We start from the raw sequence: 12,822 nt of genomic DNA, 5'->3' as shown, positions 1-12,822 counted from the left end.
GCTTCGTACCTCAATTTGAAATCCGAACTTAATTTTAAAACCCCTAAACCTAACTTAAAACCCTAACCAAGACTAGAAATGCCAATGTATAAACCAAGCCGTCTTGACGCTCCAATTTGAAACCCTAACGCAGGCTTCAAACTCAAAATTGATTCCCTAACTTGAAATGTTGATTCTGATTTAATAACTTGAAAGCACAACACAGGCTTGAAACCTTGATTTGAACACTTAATGCTGTCTTGAAACTCGAAATCAAAACTCAAACCCTTGTTTGAAATCCTAAAGCCGAATTTAAATCCGAACGCAAAACACTCGCACTTTAAAACCCCAACCAAAATGTAATACCTTGACTTAAAATTCCAACTGTGAGCCAACGGACCTCCTTCACTAATCACATGAGCATTCGTCATTTCAAAACAATGGACTTCACTCTCCTGCGGGGATGCTTGAGCGACGGACAACAGGTCTCCTCCATCCGCACTGGAATCAATGCACTTTCCCTCCACTTGTTTCCACTTCCTGCACCCCCTCTTCAACCCCCCGCCCCCCCCCCCCCCCTCCACCACTCAAACAGCTGAGGCCCCTCTAGAGCCCCCTCCACACCACCAACAGCTGACAATGACTGCATTGACACCCCGGCTTCCCCCATTTATCTTCATCGTCAACTCCGCCTCCTTGACCCCGCATATCCTGCCATTTGCATTGGAATGGCCACCCGTCCGTGCCTGTAGTGTGTGCGTGTGTGTGCGTGTGCGCGCGTGTGTGATTTGCCAAAGGTTAAGGTAGTGTGTTCCACATCCGCATGACTCGACATTGGATCAGCTAACATGCATTTTATAAAGATCTGTCATACGTTTGACAGTTAGTGACTATGAGAGCCCATTTATGAGCAATGCGCTCACATTCGGTTTGGGGGTTGGTGGTGGGGTTGGGGTGATGTGATTTCTCAGCTGCCTGGGAGACCACTTCCTGAGAGGCCCACTGGTGGAGGGGAGACGCACGGGGCTTCCCGTCTGTCCGAGCCAACAACAAAAAGCCTGAGTGGCCTCCCCTTACTTAATAGATCGCCCCCCCCCCCCCGCTCCCCCTACAACACTACGTCTTCGCAAATGGAAACTGCATCTTTTCTCGGTTTGAAGGCTACAAAAGGAGTTGGAAATAAGCGAGCGGCAACGTGTCAAGGAGAAGGAAGCTGCTGAGATGGATCGATTCTCCACGCAGCAAACAGACGAAGGTTGGCGTGGACATGAAGTCAACCACTCCGGTATTTCCATTCTGACCCCCGCCCCCCTCCGACATTGTATTAAACATTAAAACGTTGAATAGCATGATTTGCAAATCATGTTCAACCTATATTTAATTGAGTACACTATAAATGTTCAAACTGATCAACTTTGTTTTCTAGCAAATAATCACGAACCTAAGAATTTACGGCTGCAACGCGTTCCAAAAAAGGAGACCGCCATGTTTACCACTGCGTCACGTCACCTTTTCTTTCAACGACATTGAATAAATATTTATACACTGATGATATTCCTTGCAATTGTAAGTTGAGCAACATTGTTCTGGAACTATTTTCTCATGCAGTCGTTCACAAAGAGATGAACCTTGCCCCATCTTTGCCGGCGAATGACCGAGCAACACACGGATGCTTCTTTTATACCCAATCGTGGCACCCGCCTGTTCCCGGGTAGCCTGTTCACCTGTGCGATGTTCCAATCAGGTGTTTGATGAGCATTTCTTCACTCTCTCGGTCTTTTTGGCCACCTGTCCCAGCTTTTGAGAACACGTTCTAGCCATAAAATTCTAAGTTAAAGATTATTTGATAAAAACAAAAGGATGGTCAGTTTGAACATTGAACATCTTGTCTTTGTAGTCGATTCAATCCAGTCCGCGTGCTGAGTTGAGTGTTCAGTGAAGACTTTTTTTTTTTTACTCTTGTAGCTGAAAACGGTGGAAAAACTAGCTAAAAGCTAAAGCTTCCACAGTTGAGTACTACCTAGCCTTCAGCCTTTGACCGTTTTGGGAATTTATCAAACATGTAAAACAGATTTAGAAACAAATCGCAGACTTCACTTTAATGGTAAATGCCTGCTTAAAGTAGATGTCCTTTTTTTTCCCCAGTCAGAAAACTAACTGCTCTTAACTAGCGCTGGGTGAACATGCAAACACAGACATTTGAACCGGGATCTCCAGATTGCGAGGCCGACACGTTAACAACTGCGCCCGCCACGCTGCCGTGTCTACAGAAGGCCGTTCCAGCTTCAATTTCTCAATGAAATGCTTGCACCCGTCATCCATGCTAATGTATTTGTGACGGCTCAGAGCCAGAGACAAAAAAATAGAAACGCACTCTGGCCTTTAAAAAGCACCAGGACACTCGCCTTCCTGTGTGCCTTTGAAAAGGCCCAGACGTGTCCTTTGATCAGCACTCAGGAAATTTCATTAGGCCAGAGATGGGTGGATAAGAGAGCAAAGAAAGCTTTTTGCGGACGGGGGAGAGGAGGAGATAAAAGGGCAGAGGAATAGAGGACGGTGGAGATGTGCCTCTTAGAAGGGTCACCAATGACATGGAGATCTCCTCGTTATCATCTTCAAGTGACTAAATCAAGATGCTGCCGTTGATTGGAACAGAAGCCGGAAGCTATTTTTTCGATCATCTGTAGTACGATTTGCTAAAATAAATCAATGTGTGTGACAGAATTGCCTACCGGACATTGTAAAATGATACTATATGCTATGCTAAGATACACGTCCACAAACTTGGTCAATTTCATACTTTTCCATGAATGGACACTCTTGGTCATTTCACACATTGTATGTTATTTTTTGGTTTGTTTTTGGTGTATGCAATTTGATGGACATTGCCTGAGAACAAATCTGATAGCTCTCTTGAATACTTGAAATGTCTGAGAAGTGTTGTAAAACGTCTTGCCTCATTCTGCGGGAGCCGTGTGGCAATATGTCACCCCGAGCCTCGTCTACAAATATAAATATATTTGTCTCAACGAAAGGGTCGTGATAGAAATTCTCTTATTATAAATATTAGTTTTGTTTTTAAAAAAAATCGAATTATGTATTTTAAATTTTGATTTTTTTTTAATGCTGCTGCATTCTTCATGTAAACCTGTTTCATTTTGAGATTGAAAGTGTTCAGTAAAATTAAAGAAATTAAAATTTAAAAAATGTCATGATTTTTAAAAATTCACATACCAGTGTGTATATTCACCTTGTCAGAATGAGGTATTGTGTGGAAAATGTTCATGGACTCTTTTTTTTTTTTTTTTAACAATTGACTCCATCTTGGAATACTGGCTGTCACAATTTCTCCTGAGAGCCAAACAAAGTCGATGAAAATGTGTTGTATTTTTCCATCGCAAACAAAGTAATGACAGCATCGCAAAGGGAGAGTGAACAGAGGCACCTTTAACCTCATCAATCATGTATAACAGTGGCAAAGGAGGAGGCAAGGAGTGGTTTGGGGGGAATGTGTGTGTGTGTGTGTGTGTGGGAGGGGGGGGGGGGGGGGGGTCCTTATCAATCACAGACGAAAGGGTAGCTTGGCGTGTGTTTACCTGATCAATCATGTCCGGCCGGTTGGTGGCGGCCAGCACGGTGACGTCGCCGAGCTGCTCGATGCCGTCCATCTCTGTCAGGAGCTGGGCCAGGACCCTGTCGCCCACGCCGCCCGATCCCGAAGAGCTGAGAGGTGAATGATGGAGAACATGGCGGAAAATGGGAGTAAATGACAGGATGCCATGAATGACGGATACGAGTGGGGGGGGAAATAAACAGAATGTGAAGCGGTAGTTGGAAGTAACCAAGTATAAATACTGTGTCACTCTACTGAAGGAGATTTTTCAGTATTTTACTTGTGTATTTAATTTTCACACAACCTTCAATTTAAAAACAGATCATTTCCACTCCTTACTTTGTCAAAAATAAGACAATTCTTTTTTAAACCCACAAATGTTGATTTTGAACCCTTTTTTTTCAATAACGTTAAATGTGCGTTTTTAAGTTTTTTTTATGACATTTATTATTCATTACATTACATTTTTAAATCTTACTTTGAGATTTGTATTTCTACAATCCATGTAATCTATCTATCTATCCATCACAAATGCAAGCGCAAAAATTAAGCAGAATGTGAAACAGTGGTGAGAAATAACCAAATAAAAAAAGACTTCATTACTGTGCATAAGTAGCATTTAGAGAGGTACAGTGGGTAGAAAAGTCTACACACCCTGATTCACGTCAAGTTTCAGACAAACCGTAAAACTGCTTAGAAAGCTCTCTGTGGACCACGGCTATGTCAGGAAAAGACTAGTAGAACATCAGAACTTCATTGCGACTGAATCAAAGGCACTTAAACATTGTGGAACGGCCACATATCCAGTTATGAAGGTATGCACACTTATGCAACCACATTATCTCAGTTGTTTAATTTCTTTTACTTCTCTCGAAAAATGCCTGTACCAAAGTTCAGTTGACAGTCTGAACTTTTTTGCTTTTACTTCAGTAAAGGAGTTGGATCAGCACATCAAATATTACCAGTCCATTTTCCACCGATACTAGTGCTTCTACTTGAGTACAGAATGCGAGTACTTTTGCCGCCTCTGAAGTGAAGTGACGGAGTAGGTAGGAAGAAGTAAACAGGGGTTGAAAGAACAAATGTGCCCAGAAAAGACACGCATGATGGATGGATGGTAGACCAGGCAAATTCCCTGCAAGAGGAAGTGACATCCATCACCTCTAATTGCTCATATTCATCTTGTAAAACTCACACGACTCATTTGAAAGCCTTCATTTGTGCACGATTACCAGCTTCTTTCATAAGAAAAAGGGGAAAATAAACCTGTTGGCAGCAGAAGTTGAGCCATATTGCCAATGATGTCATCAAAAGACACCAGAACACCGATGCCAACAACAAAGTTTTTATTTGTAGCCTTTCGCAGCTTGATGAGTCAAATAGATCAAATTGCTCCCTCTTTTTATGACCGGTATTATAAATGTGATATTTTCTTTACAAAAGAATAAAAATATTTTATTGTGTTTTGCTGTTTTTATTTTTAAAAGACAATTTATTTTGTTACATTGATTTTTACAATGATACTTTTACATTTTCGATTAAAATGTTTGTTATTTAGGGCGGGCGGGTGAGCCAGTGGTTGGCGCGTCGACCTCAGAGTGCAGAGGTACCGGGTTCGATTCCAGCTACGGCTTCCCTGTGTGGAGTTTGCGTTGGTTTTCTCCGGGTACTCCGGTTTCCTCCCACATTCCAAAAACAAGCATGGCAGGCTGATCGTACGCGTTAAATTATCGCTAGGTGTGAGCGCGAATGGTTGAATGTCTATGTGTGCCCTGCGATTGGCTGGCAACTGCTTCAGGGTGTCCCCTTGGCATTGAGTCCTGCACCCCCCGCGACCCTTGTGAGGATAAAGCGGTTCCGAAAATGGATGATTGGATGTTTTTGTTAATTTTCTTGTTAACTAAACAATTTTTTTCCAAGATGGCGCCCGAGTAGGCAGCGCTCTTCAAGAGCCTTGCTTTTTGTCTTTTTTTTTTTTTGTCACATGGTGTTTGTTGTTTTGTCGTGTGGAGCTGATGTGGACTGTTTTCAACGCTTTTTTGGCCATAACGTCCTTTCGTCAAAGGAGAAGAATCTGTGCTTGGTGGTTGCGCCTTCTCGGCAGCACGCGTGTACCAGCACAGATTTTGATTGGGAGGAATGTCGGCGCCATTGACTGTCGGTGCCGGACAGACCCGGGGCGCTTGTGTTTTTTGCGCCTGTAATGGGCAGCATTTTTCACAGCCCCGTTAGGTTCGGCGGAGATGTCGGCGCTGTTGGACAGTCTGCGTTGGTGCGGCTGGATGGATGGCTGCTGAAGTCATCGCAGATGCATATTTGGAACTGAGACATGGATGGATGGATGGATGGAAAAGTGAATTCAAATAGACGGGTGGATCATTTGGTTAATGGATGATCTGGATAGGTGGCTGGATGAACGGATGATACGCATGGATGGCTGATGGCTCATATGGATGGCTGGCTGAATGGATTCATTTGGACGGACGGACGGGGGCGGAGGGAGAGAGAGAGAGAGAAACTCCACTTTACAAGTTGGCCGGATGCTACTTCTCTCCATCTCGAGTCACATCCACTCCCATTTGCCAGAGATGGGGGACAATGAAACATTTGTGTGCCTCCAGTGTATGTCCCTCTGTCCACCCAGCCCCCTCAACTACCCCCACCATCCTTTTTCCTCTACGCCACAGATGCGGCATCCCATAAAAGAAAGGGTGTCCACTGTGTTGGACAGGCTCACAAAGAGGATGTCTAAGCGACGTTGCATTTGTCACGGCCCACATAACGAAGAAGCGGACTGTTGACTCAGAGGTGAACAATACTGTATGTATTATCATTATTAATAGCACGCCGTTAAAGTACCTTCCTCTTTCACTGGCCAGTGCGTCAATCTCGTCAAAGAAGACGACGGAGGGAGCTACGGCCCTGGCCTTCCGGAACACCTGCGAGGTGGCGAGAGCGGGAGAGGAGAGGAGGAAGAGAATATTTTAAAATAGTCGGTGAATAGAGATCGTCCTCAGCTTGCAGTGAGCATAAACAGGAAATACATCATGAGATGGCGTCATAATGTGTGTATGAGCACCTCTGACATCATGCACTGAAAATAATAAATGCCAATACCAACACAACTCACTTCCATGAGTAATAAAGGCTAATAATTGCTTATGTTAGCAGTTTAAACCAAAAACACAACATAAACCATGATATTAGGCTTTATATAAGATATTATATTAGACATTAAATAAGACTGGAACGCATTCACTGTAGTGGACGTGACATTTGTCAACTGCAATACAACCGTTTGCCACGACCGACATGTCGTATATTTTTCGGACAATCGGTTGCTCCGGAGTATACGTCGCACCAGTCAGAAAATGCATCAGGAAAAAGGAAAACGAACATGTATATGTAAGTTGCTCTGGAGGAAGTCACATTATTGGAGGAAATGCATTTTTATTAAAAACGAGACCAAGAGCAGTGGAGCTCGGACTCCCGCCCACAATCCGTGTTCCCTAATTGTGGGTGTGTTCAGAAATACGCTCCAAGCGTGCACTCCTTTGAAAAAGGAGCGCCCAAGCCCAGCGCATCAGGCAGTACACAGATGGAAAAAGTTCAAGAATGAGCTGCTGATTGTGTTATATATAACATATGCTACATTTGGAAATTAATGATGGGTGAGTACGAACACACACACTCTTGGAGTGGTGTTCGGGAGTTCCAAACACACCATGCGTTCACAGTAGTAAGAGTTCCAGTCGAATGACACTTCCACTTCTTCTTTTAGGTTAAAACGGCTGACCTTAACTACAATCCTGCATTGCATTGTGGCAGGGCGAAATCCGCGTCCATTATCGCGCCTTTTGCAGCTGTGAAAGTCACATGCTAAACTAGCGATATGTCATACGTTCGTTGCCATGACTACGACCACTTCAACTCCTCCTCCTCTTTGGGTGGTTGGCAAATACTTGTAATGTATTACCACCACATTCCGGCCAGCGGCGGTAATGCACCAAAATAATTTGCCAATCGCCAAAAGAACATCTACATGATTCGGGAATGGGGCTTTGGGTGCGAGTCAGAGCTCTACGTTTTCAAGCCGCAGCTGAGTATAAGAAGCAGGACAAACAACGGAGAAAAAAAAAGTGTGACTCATACAATACAATACAATACATGCTGATTTATATAGCGCTTTCACAACAGCGGCAGCCGTAACAAAGCGCTTAACAAAAGTTCGAAAAGAACATTTTTCAACGGGTAGGCGTGGAGGAGGGTCTCCTCCAACTCGTCTGTGAAATTCAGGTTAGTAAACCGCTGCAATGACGAGAAGATCCCTGCAGTTGGTGGTGGCTTATCTCGGCTTGTGATTATGAGGGAGAAAAATAACGACAAGTCGGAAGTTCGGGCGCCACAAATCAATAATGTACATGTATCGTTTGAATACATTTTGTTTCGCAGCAGGAAGCAGAAAAGGAGTGTCACATTCATGGGAGGAGATGATGCGGTTCATGGAGTGAATGACAAACGCCATGTAAAAGAGCCAATGAGTTTTAACTTGTGCCATGCATGTGCAGAAAGGACTTTTATTCTCTAAATCAATCAATAAAGAGGGCTTTGACAAAAAGACACGCCCCTAAATCAAATCAGGATTTTTGTTTGGCTCCGATGTGACAATAGTTGTATGAAAAAGGAATTTGTCATAGTTTTCAAACCACCGAACTCGGGAAAGTAAAACTTGGACCAGTATCTTGTAGTTGCTTTGCAAAAGTCAGAGCTGGCTAAATGCGATTTCTTCTGTTGTAGGTCTGATGAAAAGTAAAAACAGGACTGACCTCTCTCACGGCTCTTTCAGACTCGCCAACGTACTTGCTCAGCAATTCAGGACCCTGAAAAGTCAACAGTGGTGGATTTCAGCAAACATTTTTATAGATTAAGAAACTGTACTTAAGACATGAATTCACCCATTTGCGGCGACGTTATCGTTATTTTGAAGTTGCCAAAAAGCATTCCAATGGGTTAAGAGGCGGTCATTAACATCATAATATAAACGAAATAGTGCGGTGATTTGAGTTGGCATTCAAAGGCCTCCGTTTCTGCCTGAGTGCTAGCCCAAGAAGTGAATGGAACAGTCTGCATCCTCACTCGGTGCTCTTTCTCGTCAACCATCGCAAATGGATGGACGCCGGCCAATGCGCGCCAGTCACAACGCCAAGTCTTGGCTTCTGGCGAAACCGTTTCTCAACTTTTACGTCAACACTGGTTAATTCTTGAGACTCACTTCTACTTCTCTTGCTTGGCTTAGATTGAGCGGAAAAACATCCACTTCTCCCAGGGAGAACTTCCTCCCTCTGAAGTTGACCCTTTCAACACCTCTGGGGCGACACGGGAGAGGGCATTTCACGTCGCAGCCTTTTCGTCTGCTGCAGTTAAGTGTGTAGGCTGACTCATAGATCCCGGGTTCGTTCTTCTCGGGTGGCAGCGCCAAGGCCTGTGCGAGGTGACTGATGACGTAGAGGTACGGACTGTGCGTGCGTGTATGTCTTTTGGTGTTTTTCAGCGGGTCACTGGCCAAAAATGTATTTGGGGAGTGCCAAAGCTATATTTATGGTTTCTGGATCGTTTGGAGGTGCTCAGTCGGAAAACGATGCCTGTTTCTTTGAATTTACTCTAGGTTTTGGGATTTTGATATTTCAGATTTGTTGTTGTTATTGTATTAGAAAAATATGTTTTCTATTGCAGAGTCCCTCATTTTAAGAATTGTTACTTGATTTTCACTTGGAACACAATTTGCATATAGAAGGCTCGACGCGATCACGACTGCCGTCTTTTATGATATCGCAGTCAAAAATGAAAGAATACTTAAAAAAAAATCTTTTTGGGATTTAGCGACATCACCATACTCTGAAACCGTCGCAACTTTCTTGTCGCCAAAATGTGTGTTGACACATGTAATATGACTTTTCCCACACAAAGCAAATGATCATAGAATATGTGCAGAGAATGAGAACGACAATCATATTTGTGGGCCAAGTACATTAAAAACAAACATGGGATTTGTCTCCAGTCGTTTGAGCCACCCTAGTATTGCAGCAACCAAGCCATGAGGACAAAAAAATACATTCAAAACCTAAACACATAATTACAGAGCTGATGGTTCATGAATAAACATGACTATAAACAGGTTTTGTTTTGAGTTGAATAAGTTTACACGTTTAACATAAGTGTATTTTTTTTCGGGGGTTGGGGGGGGGCTTCTTAATTAACATGCACATTTCCTCATGCAGACGCGACTTCCCGAAAGACAACCGCTGATCAACAACTCGCCAATTTGGCCCATCCATCTCTGTCAGGGACGCTGTGAATGAACGGAGGCGGGGAGAAAGGCTGAGGTGACAGTGGTTGAGGTGATGAATGAAAATAGACAAACACGGGTTCAAGGGTCACACAAGGAAGCTCTTTGCACAGGAAGTGGGGCAGCAAGATGTCCCTCTCGGGGTCATTGGGGGGAAGCCTCTTCTCGAAGACGTTGACGGACATGTTAAGACCGCGGAGGCATATCATTTGATGAATGCATAATGGGTTTTAACACATGAACATTATTTGATATTAATCCATCAGTCAAAAACGAAAACAAGCCTATTAGGTCATGAGCTCACACTTAACGTACCATGGTAAAATGATGTTGTACTGGTGCCCGGGTTTAATGGTGGTGGTCTATGGCGATGTTTTTGCATGGGGGAAAAAAAAAAAAACATGTTTTCCCTTCATTGTGCCATCTAGTAAAAATAAATTAAGGAAATAATGACTGATATAAAGAGCTTTCATCCTTTAGGTTGGCATACGACTTGATGTTGTTGGTGGCATGTACATTTTTCAACTTGTTACTGTTGAACTTTGCTCTAAAGTTCAAGGTCAATCACAAGCAAAAATCAATCCGCTGAGCGTTTATCTGCATCAACTACATTACTAGTTCGATCATCAAGTATCGAGACAATCAGATGAAAATTATAGACTAATAAACGAGTGTTGCGTTTACTCTATTTTATCTCGTTTTGACCATGACCTTTGACCTATACATTGACACTGGGATCTGTGAAAACTTGTCAAGCCTATGATCCAAAATTGGGGATTTCAAGTGTTTTCAGATGTGACCACGAACTCGTGAAAAAGAACCAACAATGCAACTTTGAGCAAATAGAAGGGAAAAGGAATCGACATAAAGAGAGGCAAACTCACTTTGATGGCCAGGAAGTTGAGGTCACTTTCATTGGCCAGGGCTTTGGCGATCATGGTCTTGGAGCAGCCCGGTGGTCCATACAGCAAGACGCCCTTTGGTGGCCGGATGCCCATGCGGGTGAAGGCCTCCGGGTGCCTCAGGGGCCACTCCACGGCCTGCTTCAGTTTCAGCTTCACATCCTCCATACCACCGACGTCAGCCCAGCGAACCTGCATCGGGGTGAGTGATATTGGACAATTTTCTTCCGCAAGAATGACAAAATCCACTTGCGGCTTAAGATACGAGTAACATGACTTTTGTGTTTTTCGATGTAGGGGCCATCGTTAGTCCAATTGTTTTGCTTCGTCTCACTTAAAAATTTGAGATATGAGTGCTGTAAGGTGGCAAGGAACTCAAGTCAACTACATTAACAAGTTAGCAGCTTGTCAGACAGCGAACAATGATAAAAAATGTTCTTTATTTTGAAGTACAATGTTAAACTAAACATAAAACCAAGAACTACAGGTTCTATATTTCAAATAACTGCATACATATCTTTACCTTGGAAAGTCTGTTTAGCTTTATGATAACAAATAATGCAAAATGCCATTGATGGGCTAACCAATCGCATTGTGATGTGGTGTTTTCAGCAACACACGAATTGAAAACAGTGCAGCAAACACATTCGGGCATTTTATAAATGCAAAAAAAAAAAAAAAAAAAATCACTCATATGAATGCGGCTTCCATTTTTCCATTGTGAGAGTCGTCTTTGGGTGTGTCTCAATGGCTAAATTATACCGCCAGAAGTAGCCAAGGCACACACACCAGCCAGAGCAGAACAATGATCAATAAAATGGACTAAATGTGGCAAAAAAATAAAATAAAAAATTAAATAATGTAGCTACAGATTCATAGTGTCTCGATAAGTTCAGTGCTGAAGAAGTGCACTCCGTGTGTTTACAAGTCACTGTTTTAATGGAACAGGAAAAGTGACAAAAACACCGACTTGGTTGCATTATTGCTGTAACCTGGTTTAAGACTTAGTTACTTATGTTTAGCCACACGTTCGGTAGAATTTGGTGACGTTGCCGTCGCTTAATGCTTAAAAGACTCCAAGTCCAAGCAAGTTAACTCTAATTGAAGTAGAAAAATAAACAGCCTTCAAATGATTCTTTTATGTTCATTTTGGTGGACCACAACACATATAATGTCATCAAATGCAGATTAATCGATTGCTTTTGTTTGTCAAAAACACAGGGGAGGAGGACCTTGAAAAACATTGCATCTTAAATTACAATCGTAAAATTGAAGGGATGGAGAGGGAAGCAATTAGATTTTATTTCAAAATCGCTCGGCCCTTACCCGAAATGCTCGACGGATCGCACAAACAACCTGATTGTATGCAGAAGCTAGTCTCAGTGAAGACCTCTCAGACAAAACGAACGGCGATAAATTGTTCCGGATGGACAAAAAGCGTTTGAAGCATTGAAGGAAATATTCGGAAGAACACGAGGAACTGAAAATTCCGGTTGAATTATGAGCCGGTGTGAGAGTCAGCCAACGGCCGCTTGTCTGAGCGAGGGCGGGAAAACAGCATTTTCCCCACACTATCGCTTCCGCGCACAAGCCGTTCCACTCTTCACGTCTCCAAATCCACGCCGTGGGGCACTTGCAACACGTTCGTCCGTTTTCATTCAAATCCCCGTGCATTCTTGCGCGGTTCACATAACCTCTCGCCATCTGCCTTCATTCACGTTGAATGGCTGTCTGTCACGGGCCCCTTAAAAAAATAAAAAAAACTATGGACATGCTATGGTCGTGCCAAAACCAGTTTCCACTGATGGAAAACAAATAGAAGAATGCTCCTGGCAAAACGCTTATATCTTCCACCTGTTTCCCAGATGGGGAAAAACTTATCTGTTTCCAAAGTCATAAATGCTTGAGGGGAAAGGGATTACCAATGGAACGGAGAAGCAGAACAGAGTTGCAGGAAATGTGCAAGAGCGACCCTAACGACG

General features: G+C 43.2%; 1 protein-coding gene across 2 annotated transcripts in view; it reads right to left on the bottom strand.

Moving 5' to 3' along the window:
* The window catches only part of afg2a (AAA ATPase AFG2A), a 138,703-nt gene that overhangs the window by 93,960 nt on the left and 31,921 nt on the right, over window positions 1-12,822 (bottom strand). Inside the window, exons 12-15 of one of the 2 annotated variants that reach the window (XR_015100273.1) lie at window positions 10,823-11,032; window positions 8,419-8,472; window positions 6,452-6,531; window positions 3,576-6,053 (exon numbers count right to left, since the gene is read on the bottom strand). Coding sequence is in view for 1 of the 2 variants with exons in the window: in XM_086105891.1 (XP_085962017.1) it covers window positions 3,576-3,702; window positions 6,452-6,531; window positions 8,419-8,472; window positions 10,823-11,032 (471 nt within the window). In the remaining variant the exon portion in view is untranslated. The remainder of the gene's footprint in view (window positions 1-3,575; window positions 6,054-6,451; window positions 6,532-8,418; window positions 8,473-10,822; window positions 11,033-12,822) is intronic. The other variant, XM_086105891.1, reaches the window with a different exon arrangement.

The sequence above is a fragment of the Hippocampus guttulatus genome, chromosome 2 (genome assembly GCF_054856545.1).
Source record: "Hippocampus guttulatus isolate MCC_2025c chromosome 2, RoL_Hgut_1.0, whole genome shotgun sequence".
In the NCBI taxonomy this organism is placed as follows: Eukaryota; Metazoa; Chordata; class Actinopteri; order Syngnathiformes; family Syngnathidae; genus Hippocampus; species Hippocampus guttulatus.
Note: the sequence above shows the minus strand (reverse complement) of the source record. Positions and strands in the feature narration are given on the sequence as shown.